The sequence below is a fragment of the Heterocephalus glaber genome, unplaced genomic scaffold, assembly GCF_053883595.1.
Source record: "Heterocephalus glaber isolate CG9 unplaced genomic scaffold, H.glaber_assembly_v1.0 deba00001428, whole genome shotgun sequence".
Classification (NCBI taxonomy): Eukaryota; Metazoa; Chordata; class Mammalia; order Rodentia; family Bathyergidae; genus Heterocephalus; species Heterocephalus glaber.
The window spans coordinates 17,266,082-17,283,019 of record NW_028258293.1 but is presented as its reverse complement, the minus strand read 5'-3'; the positions used below and the strand labels follow the sequence as shown (position 1 = coordinate 17,283,019).

Below are 16,938 nucleotides of genomic sequence, written 5' to 3'. Positions count from 1 at the left end.
CAAGCCCTATATAGGATCTAGCATCAGCCTCCCACGGCAGGTACTTGAGAAAAGTGGGTGGAATGCATGGCACTTACTTAGCATCTTTGTAAGACATTTTCCTCCTCTGGGTGATGAGATTTCTAGTAAAGTTTCTGTTGGACATATGTAGCACACGGCTAGTTGGCTGTGGAGTCTCGTTATTTTTCAGACTCTAAAAATTAGTGAATGTGAATTCATGTCCTGCTCTCTGCATGCATCTCAGAGATCTGTGGATATATTGTTGCAAGAAACAATGTTATTCTGTCACTGAATGCAAGAAAGTAAAACAGAATAGATACAAGGCGCAGGTCATTTCCAGGAAGGACTTTCCAGGTCAGCACCCTCTATGGAAAGTGACTGCTGGACCCTTGTTTCTAGAGGGACATCTCTGAGCCACCTCCTAAGCCACCGGCCACCTTTCCCTGCTTGTCACTGTGACACCTGGGATGAGAGAATAACCCACCCCCATTTCCTTTCCAACAGGCCGACTTAAACTGCAATATTCAAGATGATGCTGGGGCTTTTTATGGTGTAACCAGTCAGTATGAAAGTTCTGAAAATATGACAGTCACCTGTTCCACCAAAGTGTGCTCCTTTGGGAAGCAAGTAGTAGAAAAAGTAGAGGTAAGTTGGCCTCGGCAGACCAGAAACTTCATTCCAGGGCAGCTGCTGCCTTCCCTTCACGTGCACAGGGGCAGAAAGTCGCACCTTTTGATGTCCTCTCCTTTCCCTCCCCTTTTCTCAGTCTTTCTTCTGTTGCTTCTAAAAGGCAGAATGATTCAGAAGCACTTGAAAGCAGGTAGGAAGTCCCGCATCAGCCCTCTCTGTGTCTGAAGTTGGCACTGTCCAGCCGCCTGTTCACCTTGGTGTGAAGCCTCCTGAGGCTCTGGGAGGGAAGTGGGTCAAAATGGGCCTTGGCACCTACCCGAAGGTCCGGGTGCACCCAGGCATGGTGGAGAACCGTCAGGGTGTCTGCAGCTGATTGGCTCCTGCCTTCTGAAACCCAGACATCTTGATTTTGATATTGTTGCTTTTGCCATTTCCACTCTCTTCCTTTTAATTGTTTTAAATACATTTAATTCTATATTAGGATCAAATAACTCCTTACAGCTTTTACGTTTCCTTTCTCCCTCCTATTAACAGCGATGTGTTATCAGGATTTATTTGACTGATTACAGTACTAGGGATTGAACCCAAGACCCTTGCAATGAGCTACGTTCCCCCCCCCCTTTTAATTTTGCAACAGAGTCTCCCTAAGTTGCTCAGGCTGGGCTCAAACTTGTAATCCTCCTGCCTCCACCTCCCAGAGTGCTGGGATTTCCTTTTGTCATTCCCTTTGAAGTTGTGCTTTCCACCCTGCCTGCCTCACAAGTGCAAGGTCCTGAGTTCAATCCCCAGTACCAAAAAAAAAAAAACGGTGCTTTCCAGTGTCTTCTGCTCTTCTGCCTGCCCGAAGCCAGTCCTTGTTAGTGAATAGTTTTTATTTGCACCAGGTCCAGGTCCCTTAGGACTAGGAGTCTAGTCGGACAGTGGCAGAGGCTTTGCACTGCGGTGTGAGAGAGGACGCCTTGCGGGGAAGGTGTGTTTGTTAAGACCTGGCCCCCGGCTTGCTGAACACAGGGTGGGGTTTGGGACAGTAAGGCAGAAGAGGATACGAGTGAGGAGATTTGATTGTCACTTAAGTGTGGGGGTCAGGAGCTTTCCTGACATAGTGTCTATAAGAAATTGCGAATGGAATTTAGTAACTGACTGGAGATTAAAGAGGAGGGTTAACAAATGAAAAGTGAGAAAATAAATTTAAAAACCTTACCCAAACACTGGAAGAAGCAGTGATGGTAGGTCTCCTTGTATAGCTATGCTGTTAGCCATAGTTGCTGGCAGTTTGCCACTCAGTATTGTATTTACTGTTGCCTTTTATACTAAACTGCTATCTTTTGTATTTTACCTGGGATTTTTATTAGGAATAGCTAAATTATTTTTGCAGTTCCCTTTCAGAAACTCTTGCTACATTTTTCTCCAGTTTTTTTCTATAGGTTGAGTCAATATAGATTATGAATATGAACCCCACAGCGTTCTGAAGAAAGTCTCACTTCAGATAAGTTGCTGGCTTCTGCTTGCCAGTGTTTCACATAGGATTTTTACATCTCCTAAGGGATATTAGGCCAGACTTTTGTTTTTTATAATCTCCTTATCAAATTTCAGTATTGAATGTACATTTGCTTCATAAAAAGAATTGAGGTGCTTATCTTTTGAGGAGGCCTACCATAATTTAAAGGAAATTGTTAATAACTGTTCTTTTAAAAGTTACATAAAGCTTACCTATAAAACAGTTTGATCCTCATGCTTTTTTTTTTTTGCATGTCTTTAATTTTAATGAACAAATTAAATTGTACATATTTATTGCATGCTGTGTTATATTTTGAAGTATTGCACACATTGTGGAAGGGCCAAATTGAGCTAATTCCCTTATGTAATACCTCTTTTGTGGTGACAGCGCTTAAAATCTTGCTTGACATTTTTCAAGAACCAAACACTCTGGTATTAGCGTAGTCACCATTGTATAATAGATCCCTTGAGCTTACCCTGCCTGGCTGTAACATCGGGTCCTTTGTCATCTCCATCTTTCCAGTGGTAGATTGCTAAGCAGATATCTAATCCTGGTCCTTTCCACAGTTAGCGTTCTTTCGACAGTTTCTACTTTTTGGGGTTCAGTATTTGCAGTTGGTGTTTTCTGAAAAACATCTCTGTTCTCTAGGTTTGCTTTGCTTTGTTTCCCCTAAAGTTATGTGACATACCCTCTTCTAATCTCCTATAATTGCCATTTTGCTTCTTATCTTTAGTCTCCTTTTTTTTAAGCATGTGAGGGTTTATTTTGTCTTTTTAAAGAACCAGTTTTTAAATGCACTCTGTCCACATTTTAAATTTGTTTCATTGATTTGAGCTTTTATCATTATTAATTTCCCATTCCTGGTTTTCTTTTATTCGTGGTTTGTTTTTCTTTTATGGGTTTTTTTAAAAAATTGTTTAATGTGTACCTAGTTCTGCAGCTTTTCATTGTTATGACATTTGAGACTGCTTCACTAAGTTTCATCAAGTAAAATTTTATTGTGTCCCATAAGTTTAGATGTGTTTTTCTTCTCACTGATCTTTATGGAGCTTATAATGTCCTTTTTATTTCTTTTTTTCATCTATAGTTATCTGGAAACATTTCTTATATTTAAGCATTTCCTTGCGGTCTTCAAGCTGTGTGTAGATTAGTCCATTCTTCTTTCCTTCCTTCCTTCCTCCTCCCATCCAGGGCCTCACAGTCAGTTCAAGGTAACCAGCTTTTCCTGAGGTTGAGAAATTAGTTGTACTGCTGTTAAGCAAGGAAGGCTTATCACAGAGAAAAGGGATTTCTTCAGGTTCTTTGAAAAGTTCTGACTTCCAGGGGCCTGTTCTCACTGATCTCCTTCAGGCAGAGAATTACTAAGCAGGATGCTACAAGTTTTTGTTTTGTTTAATGTACCAATTTCCCACAAGGCATGTAAACATTATGTACTAAAAATCTACTGATAAAAAAAATCAAAATGTTCTTTAGCTACCATCTTTTTACCTATTTTTTCTAATTCCAGGAAAATTTGTATTATGGAATAATGTGGAGATAAGTTTTTGTATATTGTTTAGGCTGGGAAGGACAGCAAGTCACATTGACACAGACAAGCTCTGGCTTGCCATTTTAGTATCAACAAACCTAGACAAAATTTTTGCATCAAAATGTGTTAGGAGCCAAGGATCTAGCTCAGCGCCACAGCGCCTGCCTGGCCAAGGGCAAGGTCCTGAGTTCAATCCCTGGTACCAAAAGAAAAGCATCGAGTACAAAATTCAAGGAGTTTCAGAGCAGTTCAGTACCAAGGTATGGCTGCAGTGGCTGTTCCTGGCATTTTGAAGTCACAAGTGTGAACATGTTCAAATCCTTTTGTCCTTACAGACAGAGTATGCAAGGTTCGAGAATGGCCGATTTGTATACCGAATAAACCGCTCCCCGATGTGTGAATATATGATCAACTTCATCCACAAGCTCAAACACTTACCAGAGAAATATATGATGAACAGTGTTTTGGAAAACTTCACAATTTTATTGGTAACGGTTTTGTCTCTTTCCTATCTTGGCAGACTCTTGTTGACTGTGAGGGAAGTGGGCTGGGGAGGCATCGAGACTTCCATGGCTGCCACCTGGGCCCCCACTGGTCAGCTAGCAGTTCAGTCACAGCCTGTTTAAGCACTTGGGTCACATTTGGGCTGGAATCCATAGAAGGGAAGGGCTCTCACCTGGCTGGGGTGACTAAGCTGGCAGAATGGGAATTTGGGTAGGTGATAAAAGTAGCCCTGGATTATCAACTCTGGTTGCTCATTAAAAAGACCTGGGGCCCTTATAAAAATCAGGCTGCATCCTAGGTGAGGTACATCAGGATCTCTGCGGGTAGGACTCAGGTGTGTGCATTTCTTTTAAGTTCCCCTACAAAATTCTAGTGTTAGCCAAGTTTATCACAGCAGCTGTGTGGAATAAATATCATAAGTAAAACAAAAGCTGAGTTGATAGGGTTGTACTTCAAACATACCTTGACTCATTTCATGAAGGCCTTGAAAGAAGTAACATGCCTTAAAAAAGAAAATAGAAGAGATATATATATATATATATATATATATATATATATATACACACACACACACATATATATATCAGAGAAATATAAATTAGAATGGAGTGCAATGACCATGAACCAAAGGAAAATGTCCTTCATAGACTGAAAAATATGGGCCAAACTTAAAGGCTAGCTGCAGAGAAAGGAAGAGGCACTAAGTACCCGAGATCCATGAAAGGAAAGCTCCCCTGGACCCTGAACAGTGGGATATATGTGGGGTTTCCTCTAATATTTAACTTTAAAACACGTTTCTCTTGGGGACTTCACTTGAGATTTGGAAAAATTATTAAGAACAGTGTTGTTCTCAAAGTATATTTATAAAAATGCAGTAATGAGTTTCCCAAGGCTTGTTTTAAAAAAATAACATTCCTCGATTAAACTGAAGGGAAAGTGCCAAAAAAAAAAAAACTTTGTGGAAACAGTTTTGCTAAAAAGGCTATATTGTGGTCAGATGCTCAGCTCCATGAAGGCCTGCCTTATTACTCTTTCATGAGGATTAAAAACTAGAAGATTTATAATAGGAATTCTTTACCTGTTGTTTTGGTTCCGTTAGGGCAAGTGGCTCTCAATCAACGATGTACTGGTTTTAAAAAAAAACCTTTCCCAAGCTCCCCACCCCACTCCAGAAGTCTGTTTTATACCTTTACATTTTTTCTGTTACTGTGGTATAAATACCCCCCACTCTAGGCAACTTCAAACTGTGGTTATCCAGCACACAAAATGCCTTCATATTTAATAAGAACTTACCTGAGCCAATAGAGGTAGCTCCCTTATACCACTGTTAAATAGATAGTTTAAAAATTAAAGCCTTTTGCATATTAGGTTCTTCCAGGGGGCTTTTTAAAAATCTGAGGGTGAGGAACCATTCCAGATAAATAAAATCAGAATCCAAGGACTGGGGCCCCGCATCATGTTTTTTGTTTGCTTCTGAAGCTTTTCAGATAGTTGTAGCATGTAGCCAGGACTGAGCCACGATGACAGGCAACTGGCAGAGGAGCCACAGGGAGTCCCAGAGCTCATAGACACCTGATTGGCCTGCACCTGGCAGACATAAGCTTAGCATAGGCATTTCATGTATTCTAGGGGAGAGAATGTCCGTGGATTCTCAAATGTGCCTTGTGCCTCTAAAATTTATAGAGACCAGTCTGGGGAAAGTTTTAAAATACCTGCTCTTTCATTGCTGTTTGTTAGTGTCCTCGTCTCTAATGATCTTTTGGTGAAAGCAGAGCAGTCCACAGCCTGAGTGCTGGCAGGGGCCAGGGACTGTTCACAGAGGTGATCTCTGCTGCTATTGCAGCAGCCCCTCAGCACTCTGGCGAGCAGTTGGAAGTGGGCATCCTACTGTGGCCTTTAAACAGCAGAACCAGGCAGAACCAAAACTGTTAGTGCATGGCTCCCTGCTTCCCTGGAGGGAGTCTTCACTGTTGCTTAAAAGCCAGCCCTGTGTCTGTTTCTGCATGTTAAATAAGATGACATCCCTAGTCCCTGACACTTGACCGCCAAGATCTCAGCTGGGGTAAATATGACCAGGAAATGGCACGGCACCTGTTTCCCACAAAGCCCAGGTAACTTGTAGGAATGACACACATGACCTCAGCCAGCATAGCTGTCCAGGGATCTCCAGGGGTTAGATTAACTTCAAAATGAGTTACTGAGCAATTAAATATATTTCTTTGATATGAGGGATTCAAAGGTGTCAAATATCCACTAGAAAAGATGTAACCTCAGAAAATCTGAAATTAAGCCAGCACTCCTGGATTATGAAAATAAAATCATCTAATCATCCTAGTGATGACAGAACAGAGATAGCAGTTGAACAGTGGGCAAAGTATTTCTACTGTTGTCTCACACGGTAGTTCAGGCTGCCTTTGAATTTACTATGTGGCCAGGCTGGCCCTGGTCAACATGACCCTCCTGTCTCAGCCTCCCAAGTGCAGGAACTACCATGCCTGGCTCTGTTGTCTTTTGAGGTAATATTCAGACATACAGGCTGATGAAAACATTTTGTTTTCATTTCTCCTTTGAAATCTCAATCACAAAAACAAATCTAAAAATATTATTTTCTAGGTAGTTTGTGAGAAAATAGGTTTCAGGCACTGTACCCTATAAGCTTTATAAATGTTGTATTCTGAAATTCTCACTGCAAAATTATGAGATCATTTTTATTCCCATTTTTATGGGCATAAAAGTGTTAGAGCTACCCAAGGTCACAAAGCCAATGACAAATGCAGATTAAGACTTGAACTGACAAGGCTGGAGATTTAGCTCCGTGGTTCCACTGCCTGCCTCGAACGCACAAGGCCCCGAGTTCGATCTCCATTACCAAAAAAAAAAAAAAGACTTGAACTGACAGAAAAGACACTTTGCAAGATCTTTTATGATCATGAAATCAGAAGACCTGGGCTTCAGACCCAACTCAACTTTATGACCTTGGGTAAGTCATTTAAGGCCTTTAGAACTCAAGTTCTGCCTATATTTACAAACAAGATGCTCACATCTGCATTCTCCACTTAAGTGGTGACCACTGAAAATGCTTTAATTCATTCAGCTAAACCACAAGGAGATTGGATTAGCTGCTGGGAAACAGAGCAAATGATATGCAGTTCAAGTACCATAGTAACTCATGGCCTGATAGGGTGAAAAAGGAAGCCATTCCGATACCAGGCAGTGATGGCTGTGGCTTGGGAAGCAGGCACCATGGAAGCACAGGATGCTTAAAAGATGGTATCTTGGTAGATAAGCATGCATTTTTCAGATTTACCAGTTATCCTTAGGTGTCAGGTGTCGGGGATGCTGTGGTGAACTGAACAGGTAGGGCAGCCATCCTGGGGTCTGATAGGGAGGCGGGCATTAGTCTTGTCATCACTCAGTGAATGGGAACTGAAAATGTACCTGGCAACTGGCAGAGGGAATCAGCACTGAGAGCGTATGGATAATAGGATTTAACCTACTTTTGGGGGTTGGGGAGGCTGCCTGATGAAGAAACAGTTGAGGGAGATCTGCCAGTAAATAGGCATCCGAAAGCTAATTAACCAGGAGCAGATTAACCCCACAGCTTCTCCTCTGTCACAGGGGAATAATAATAGCATGCATTCATAGAGTTTTAATGTCCTAAGAGACAATCTGTGTAAAGCATTTAATAGCCGGTAGATGTATAGTAAGCACTCAGTATATGTTGCCTATTGTGTGAATTTCCATTCATTCAGCAAATGTTTATTAAGTGACTGTCTGCCACAGTAAGCTAGTTACTAGGAAATATGGTCCCAGTCCTTCAGGAATTTATACTCCTAGATGAAATGGATATTTAAAAAAAAAAAATCTCACAAGTGCATAGGGAAAATCAGAGCTTTAGTCAGAGACCATAAGCTTAGATGACTTACAGGCAAGGACAACTTCACAGGGGTGAATCAACCTGATCCGTCAGGAGAAAGTTAAATCTAGACAAGCCAGACAAGGTTTTCAGATTCAGAATGTTTTCAAACACAAAATTCAGAGTCTCTGAAGCATTTGGGTGGGGCGTTGGATCATATTTGCTTTTAGAAGGTTCTCTGTGAAGATGGCTCGGGGACCTGACACAGTGAGGTGGGGGAGGTTGCGGGGTGTTGTGGGGCAGGGGCCACAGGGACATGGGCCGGAGAACTCAAGGTCTGAGGGAGGCTGAGGCTGGCCGGTGCGGGGAGAGGATGAAAGGGAGGACTCGAGAGGGGCAGCACATGGGTACTGCAGGGTGCGTTTGGGAGGTAAAGCCTGTGTTCAGGGAAGGAATTGGCACTGGCCCTCATCCTGCCTGCACTACCCTCCTGTACACGGCAGATACCTTGCTGAGTCCAGCCACTGCGGGTTCATATGGTGGCGAGCAACACACCCACGGAGCTCCTGTCTGTCAGTGGCTGTTGTGAAACAAAACACATGAAATGCTCTCACTACAAAAATTATATGAGGCGATGAGTGTGTTAATTAGCTTAATTTACCCAAAATTCCTCAGTATATACCTGTATCAACACCACATTGTACCCCATAAATTTCTATTATTATTTGTCGAGTAAAAATGGCAAGATAGGAAACAGTATCATAAATGATTACCCTATGGGACAGAATATAGAAATGCCAGTGGTAATAAGGAAATCTGCTAAAAAGAAACAAAACCCAAATATCACTTCTTGGGCTCAGGTGAGCTGGGTGAGGCCCTGTCTGTGAGGTCTTTCTTCTGTATGCTGTCAGGCTCAGGTGAGTCGAGTGAGGCCTGTAGCTTTCCATATGTGTTAGAGGCTGAACAGATCCCTGATCCACCAAATCAGGCTTTCGACTGCTCTTCTCCAGTTAAATCGCATTCCTGGGGGCACAGGTGCACTGTGACTTCATTTATATGGTGTGATATACCTGTACCTTTTTTTTTCTTTTAAACAGGTGGTAACAAACAGGGATACACAAGAAACTCTCCTCTGCATGGCCTGTGTATTTGAAGTTTCAAATAGTGAACATGGAGCACAACATCATATTTACAGGCTTGTAAAGGACTGAACATGGTTATTTATATATATAGATATCTGTATATACACACACACATACGTGCACACACACACACTCTCCATTATCGAACGACTGACTGTAAACCTCACCACACAGGTGGTGCCCTGGCCCTGAGGTCACCCCAACTTTTCTAGATCCTGTTTGAGTGAAGTCATTTTTTCATGTGTTCATACTCTCATGGTAGCTGTGAAGTTCTGGTACAGTTGTAAAAAGAGAAATCGAGTTCTTTCGGTGTGTTCTTCAGATCTGCAGCCCACAATTCCTTGGGAAAGGTGAACCTTAATACCCGTCTCAATCTGTGGAGACCTGTTTCTTATTATGGTAGAAAATGTTAAGACAGAGCATTGGCCATGGGACATTTACTGCCTTTATACAAATGTATTTAGTTCTCATTTTTCCAACATAAAATTCTTGTTTTAAGATACAAGTAAAATTAATCTTTAAATATAAATGTAAATTAGTACACGAAACTAAGAATCTAGACTTATCTTTGTAACTAATTAGGGTGGAAGTTATAAAAGAATGTAATTCACTAAATTATTTTTTAAATGAAATCTTTCTTTCTTTTTGAAACCAAATGTTAAACTATAGCCTTAAGAAATGCTTGGTAGAAATATCCTAATGAGACAAATTTGTACTTTTCCTCAAGGTTAAAACTAATCTCCTAATCCATTAAACTCTTGAACAGATATTACAAAGGAAGAAAATTTTACCCCTTATCCTTAACATATATAGTATATTTAAAATGTAAAATTGTATTGTACTAATGTGATGATTGATTATTTAATGAAAAAGATATGGCTCTTTTGCAATAAGTAGATAAATACTGAAAAATCTAAACTTACAATGTTTATAGTCTTGTGTGTGCAGTTATATTTTATATGGACAACCAAATTTTTTATTAAGATGAGTAAATATTTGAACCACTGAAATTTAATAGCAAAAATTAAAATTGGCATGAATACTGCACTGTGAGCTGCAAAGTATAGAGAATCCTGTGGCTGGGAGAAAATTTCATCAACCAAACAAATAAAAAAAAAAAAGGCTCATCAGGTTTAGCATCTCTGCTCCCCAGAAAACTGCAAGCATCCTCACTAGCCTGTGGATAAATCCTTTCTAGTGACCCAACATGCATAGGAATCCACAGTGACTATAGCTGTGTGTGTGTGAGATGCCTGTGTACACTTATACACACACATGGTTTCTCAACACTTACTGAACATCAGTTTGGTGTGACTCAGTTTGTAAGGTGCTGACGAGTATTGTTTCCTGGTCTGCATCTATAGACTTAGATATATTCTCTCTAAGGACATCCATTTCTTTCACATCTCTCAACAAGCACTTGTTTGACTTAGGTTTAAGAGGCCCAGCTATTTCTCTCTGACCTTTTCAAACAGGCTCAATCTCTCTTTCCAGGAGAGATTCAACTTTCCAATCCAAGTATTCCAAAGTATTGCCCAGGCAAAGTTGGTTTGCGGTGGCCACATGTCTTGGGTTATTTCCATAAGTGCTTCATTGTGGGAGTGAAGAGGGGACTACCCCTGAACTTACCAGAGGAAAATGATGTTTTTTAACTGTTAGGAGTATGTGAACACAATAGAACATGAAATTCGCATTGTAAGTTGTAAAGAACTTAAGATTTTTTTTCACCAAGGCTTGAAGATAAAAACCGAGTTCTACCATAATCCAAATAACTTACATTCACCCCCCCCACCCCCACCCCGCTCTGGCCTTTCTTGTACATTGTTCAGATCATGTAGTCATGAGTGTGACCATGTAGCTGGCTTGTGGAAAACAGCCCAGCACTGGCCTGAGCCTGGCCTCTTCCACACCAGTCCGTAGTCACTGGGAAGCTCAGAGGACGATGTGCAGACTTTCTTATTTGGAATGCGTGTCCATTAACAAACCAGCAGGACACACTCCTCTTCCCCCTCAAAATGAGACTACCTTTGTTCCTGTTCCAACCTGGACTTTGTAGAATTGTCCTAGCATCTCCCACCCTTCCGTGTGGTCTTGAGCCCATCTGGTTAAGCGTCTACACAGTCATGTGATGAACATACCTCTTAGGAATATTTTTCTGGCTTCTATTTCCTGCATCTTTCATCAAGGGAGCCTCTTTCAAGACCAGGACTTAGGAACTGGTGCAAATGGTCTCATGTGGCTAACTTAGGGAAGAGATGCCTGGCTCCTATTCCACCGGGAGTGGGGCTCTTCTGTGCTCTAGGGGGAGCTCTTGGGGTTACCCGCTAAAGTACAAAATGGCAGGGACCCAGGAAGACCAGCTGGAGACTAACTTGACCCCTGCCTCACTGCCCACACCTTGCTCTCAGTGCCCTTGCAGCTGAGGTGTGGGGGGTATGAATATCACTGAGAATTACATTTGGCTTTTAAAACATCTGTAAGATTTTAAATCCTTCTCAGGATTTCTCCAGGACAATCACTGGTCTAGTTACCCCAAACTCTTGAGCTGGCTTTTCTTTGTCTCTCCCAAATGAGACCATTGGATGGGATTTGTATCCTCACCTCTGATCTGAGTTTCTTCGATCCTTTGTCGTATGTGCTTCTTCCTTCTCCTTTGGTCTTAAAGCCTTCCTAAACAATAAGGACACCTCTGCAATACCTTACTGCTCCTCTCTTCTGGGTGCTCTCTGTCCTGAGGCCCCTCATTGCCACGTTTGCAGGAGCTGCTTGCACTCTGACTGCAGAGTTTGGAGGCCAGTTTTCCACAGGGAGGAGCTGGCAAACAGGGCTCTCTTCTGTTGGCATTTATTTCTATTGCAGTAAGAGATCTAAAGAACAACCAGGATTTCAGAACATGTCCAGAATCTCAGGAGTGTCCAGGCATCCTGAGACTAGGGTTTTTCCACCTCAACACTATTGGCGTTTTGTACCAGATAATTCCTTGGGTGGGGCCGTCCTAAGCATTACAGGAGGGTTGCTAATATTCCTGGCCTCTATCCAGTAGCACCCCCTTACCCCAGTTGTCACAAGTCATAATGTTCCAGACATGACCACATGTCCCACAGGCTTCAATATCACTCCCAGTCTTGAACGACTACCCTGAATCTTAGGGTCATATTAGCACCTTGGTGATGGTTTTCTCTTCCATTTCATCCTGCAAAAGCCCTCTCCTGGGAACCTTGTTTCAGGTCCTCAAGAGGCAGGCAGGTGGGAATATTAATCGAGTGACATCTTTTCATGTTTCCTTTTATTTAGAAACTTCTTCATAATGGTCTCTCAACAAGTATTCTTTTGCTCATCCCTGGGGAAGTTAAAAATCAGCCAGTCACTGTCATCCTTGCTATCAACTAACACCTATTTAAAAAGCATTTCTGATTTGACTTTCAGCCCTGAGTTTACCAAGGGTTTTAAAAAAAGAATCTAGTCATTTTCATTGGCATCAGCTCATGGATGTCATTATCAAACCTTCCATCGCTTCAGTGTATTTCTTCTGTGCTGTTGGTACATTCTGCGTTCCAATCAATGCTGTTTGTAGAATTTACTGAAACCTCCGGAACATTTTCTCTTCATCTTTAGGAAGGGAAGGAGGGAAGAATCTTGTGGCAGAAAGGGATTGATAGCATTTTTCTTTCCTGAGCTAAAAGAGAGCACGAGTTAGTCCTTTGTCTTGTGGATGAGAAGGTTGGTGCCGGGGACATGGGATGGCTTGCCCAAGTCACCCTACTGGCCCGTGACAGAGTGAGAGTGAGGACTCTTTAGGGCTCTGCCTCCTTAATCCTTGGCCTCTTATTGTAGAGGCTGTTCTTCCTCAGTGCTCTGTGCTTACGTGACCCCAGGAAGGCATGGACAGGGTTGCTCAGACAAGGGGGTGATGCTGCAGCCCAGGGTCACCTGCTGCCCACATCGCATGCCTCCGCCAGCCCTGGCCTTCGAGGCATCCACAAGCAAGTAGGAAAAGCTGATGAGCCTTTTCACTTCCTGTGAGGAGGGCATTTCACCGGCCACAGGCTCTGAGTCAAATTTCTATTTGCTGAGCATCCCAGCAGCAAAGTCCTGCCTTCAAGCCAAAAAATCCGCCCCAACCTGAGCACTTGGTGTTCAAAGTCCCCAGGAGACTTTCAATCCCAAGGCTTCTTTAGGTTTCAGTACTGTGCTGCCTTTAGCCACCATGAATTATTTGAATCATATGAGATGACAGCCAGTTTTACAAACCAGGTACATATAATTTGTATACTTTTGTATATGCTCTGGTACACTACATGTGTCCTACCGAAGGGTGGAGCTCATTCTGTCAGTGTTCACACCTGTGACACTAGGGGGACATCTGCATTGCTTATTTCTTTATGTTGATGTTTCTGTGGCAAAGCCCTGCACGCATCATTTCTGAAAAGCCTTAAATCTCGGAGGCATTGCTTGTAGGTTCTGCAGTGCAAGAGGCTGCCTCGGAACTGTGAGCCCTTTTGTAAGCTGGAAGCATTTCTCTCACTACTGTTACTTTTTTAGGACGTTTTCAATTCAGAGCTGCCAAAGCGTTCAGTAAGCAGTGCCTTAGTCGTACCTTAGTCGTGCCGCCAGCCTTCTCTCACACCTATCTCAGTGTCTGCTCATGAATTGGCCCAGTCTTTGAAACAGGACAAGAAAAACTTGTTTTTGTTATTTTTCTCCTTGAGCCCATTTTTCTCTGGTTCTATTGGAAACTGGCGACTTGGTCTAAAATCTGAAACTGAATCCAAGTCAGTTCTTTGACCACACTCTCCAATGTCTATACCAAAACAAAAGGTTGCAACTCTGTAGTTTACTATGAAAAGTAAATTGTACTTTTATTGTTGCCTTTTGAATTCATGACCAAATACTTAGCTATTTGTGAATCTTCTGCACTCTAGCATGAAAGTGCCTTTGGTTTGAGATTCCAGCTTAGAAAAGTGCTGCCATAATAACGATAATTTGTAGAGAGACCAAAAATAATTTGAGATCACCATAATGCCTTTGGTTTACCGGGATGAGTAACCAGCCACAGGCCTCTGTCACAAGAGCACAGCATAGGCCGCCTGCTGCAGGTCTGTCCGCTGGGGGACCCCGCCTGCACTCAGCCACAGCACACCACAGCAGGAGGGACCCCCAAACTGTTGTGCTGTGTGTACCGACCACCCGGTGTGTCATTTCCGCTCATCAGCCAGCCCTGCATCCACGTGAAGGAATTTCCGCACACACAACGGAATCTCAGCCTGTGGACAGACGTGATGGCTTTCGCCTTCTCCTTGTGTCTGGAGTCTCTGTGGAGACTTTCCTTTCCACTCACGTGACAGCGCGCACTTATCTGATGTACACGATGATACCATTTCGAAAGTTGGAAGCCTCAAACTGAGATGACAGTGCAGAACAAAAAATGTGTTAGGGTCATCACAATTGAAGTGTTCTTAGGGCAAAAATGTTGACTCTGAGTGTTGTGTGTGAACGTGCTATGAGAAACTTCCAAAGAGCACCATTTGAAATTCGGCCTTTGCAAAGAATGTTCCAGCCCTTGAAGGGGTAGCTGTGGAGTCTGTGTCCGCTTTTATCCAAACCTTGTCTAAATTGGGAAAACTGATTGAGGTGAGAAAGAGGAGCGAAAAGGACGAGGCCAAAAAAAAAAACTAAACAAAACACAAAACACCAGCCAAAAAGAAGCCGGGAAAAAAATGATTTTTTTTTTCCTGCTAACATTGATGTAAAAATAACATCAGACACCTTTGAAAGTTACCCTCTAAACTCTTAATACATTGTTCTGTCTGTCTGTCCCTGGTGTCTGTAGCCTCTTTAGGCTCTGCAGTTCTACCCCAAGTTGTGAGTACTTATAAAAGTTCCATAAACAAACACTATGAAAGGAAAAAGAAAATTACTCCATACAACTAACCACAGGGTTAGCTGCTTGAATTCTCAGCTGCTCCCCATCAGGACTATACCACAACTTGGAAGAAATTAGTCAGATATGTGTTTTTCTGCTCCTCTTTTGAGCTGTTAATTGTGTTTTGTTTGATAATAGTTTGCTCTCATAGACTGCTTATATCTTTAACAATGAAGGTTTTGTGTTTAAAATGTATGCATTGCAAAGGTAGTTTCACTGAAGTCATGCATCCTTAAATAAGATGAAATATTTGTATTTATTGTCCTACTTTCTAAGCGTAACTTGTTTTACTCTGTGAATTTGCATTGAGTCACTCATACACCGCAATTCGTCATTTTAATATTGGAAATGGATGGCATCAGAATTCATTAGATTGCACTGTGTTCCGGTTGCCAGTCGTCTGCCTCCCATGATGAGATGGCTCTGCTGTCCTAAGAGAGGTAGACAATCCAGGCATCAATCAATTGGAAATCAGTCCCTGATTTTTTTCATTTTTTTGCATTAATCATTTTCTGTGATTAGTTCTCACTGTGTAAATTATGTTAACTGTACTTCTTTAAAAAAATGTGCATCTATCTCCCCATTACCTCCTTATAAGATTTACTTCTGTATGCCTTTTTTTTTTCAGTAGGCTTATAATTACAGACAAGAAAAAAACAAGTAAAAACAAAAACAGTACGTGCCTAAAAAAATGACAAAAAAATTTTTTGTAACATTTTAAAAAACCTGAATAGCCTTTACTTCTTTAATATACTCAAATTTTTATGTAAATTGGTTTTTGCCACGTGTGTTTGTTCACATTCTAAACGACTTAATGGATTCTCACAGTCTGTCTCTGTCCCGTGTGTAGAACGGGCTTGTGATGTAAGCGTTTCATCTGGTCAGTGGTTCCTTTGATATTGTACTGCTGCTGGGATGGGGCTGCGGAACCTGCCTTTGCGTAACAGGTTCCTCCGGGGTAGATTGGAAAGATGAGGGTGGGGTGGGCAAATTCACACACGTTTCCTTAACCTATTTGCAGAAATTTTCAAAAGGCATTTGGTTAAACCTCTTGGCAGTACAGTATTCTTGTATTTGTTAATGTTTGTGTTTAGGTACTGGTACCTTTTTTGTTTAAAAATGTTCTAAGTGTTGGCTTTAAAGTGAATTTATCTTTAGTATGATAGTTATATGAAAATTATAGGATTTGTGTGCAGAGAATTTTTTTATAAAGTGCTTTGTAAAAAAAAAAATATGTATTCTAGCTTTCGCGGTACATATGTGTGATAACTTTAATATCCATGACAGTTAAGTGCAATTATTTCATCACTCTAAAAATGCTATTTTTGTGTCAGTTCCTGCAGGTGTTTTCATGTCTTTGCAAAGTGACACATTTTGATGCCTTCTTGATAAAAGTGGTAGACATTTTGTAGCTTTCTAGAAACTTTGTATTCATACGGTATCAATGAAAAATAAAGAAAATGAAAGTGTGGGTCACCTTTTTTATCTGCAAAAGTGTGTGTTGCTGAGAATGAAATTGCCTTATGTGTGGGGAGTGACATGCAGGAATGTCAAGGAGGTCAACACTGTGGTCCATTTGATGATGCTCACCAAGCCCAGTCCAGTAATTAGAACTTTAGGAATTAGATCTAACTGTTTCTTAAAATCGGCCACAAGGCAGTCCCTCAAGACTTTGTGTCTCTCTTTAGTACTGAATATTTCAGAACAACTTATCTGGATCCCAGACACACCCTGAGAAGCCAGATCCCATGTACCACAACAGAATCTTCAGACAAAAAGCATTTATTGTTGTTAACCCAGCTTGTGGGGCACATGCAGGAGCCAGGCAGGGGTAGAACACAGGGTGAGGATTCAGAG

The 16,938-nt window shown here is 41.7% G+C and overlaps 1 protein-coding gene across 13 annotated transcripts in view; it reads left to right on the top strand.

Moving 5' to 3' along the window:
• Tead1 (TEA domain transcription factor 1) overlaps positions 1-16,557 on the top strand; it is a 240,713-nt gene extending 224,156 nt beyond the window's left edge. For all 13 annotated transcript variants that reach the window (XM_087211643.1, XM_004851443.4, XM_087211644.1 and 10 more), the window contains 3 exons: positions 505-645; positions 3,992-4,144; positions 9,114-16,557. In XM_087211643.1, the coding sequence (XP_087067769.1) occupies positions 505-645; positions 3,992-4,144; positions 9,114-9,227 (408 nt within the window). In that variant the 3' untranslated portion in view covers positions 9,228-16,557. The remainder of the gene's footprint in view (positions 1-504; positions 646-3,991; positions 4,145-9,113) is intronic.
• The last annotated feature ends 381 nt before the right edge of the window (positions 16,558-16,938 follow it).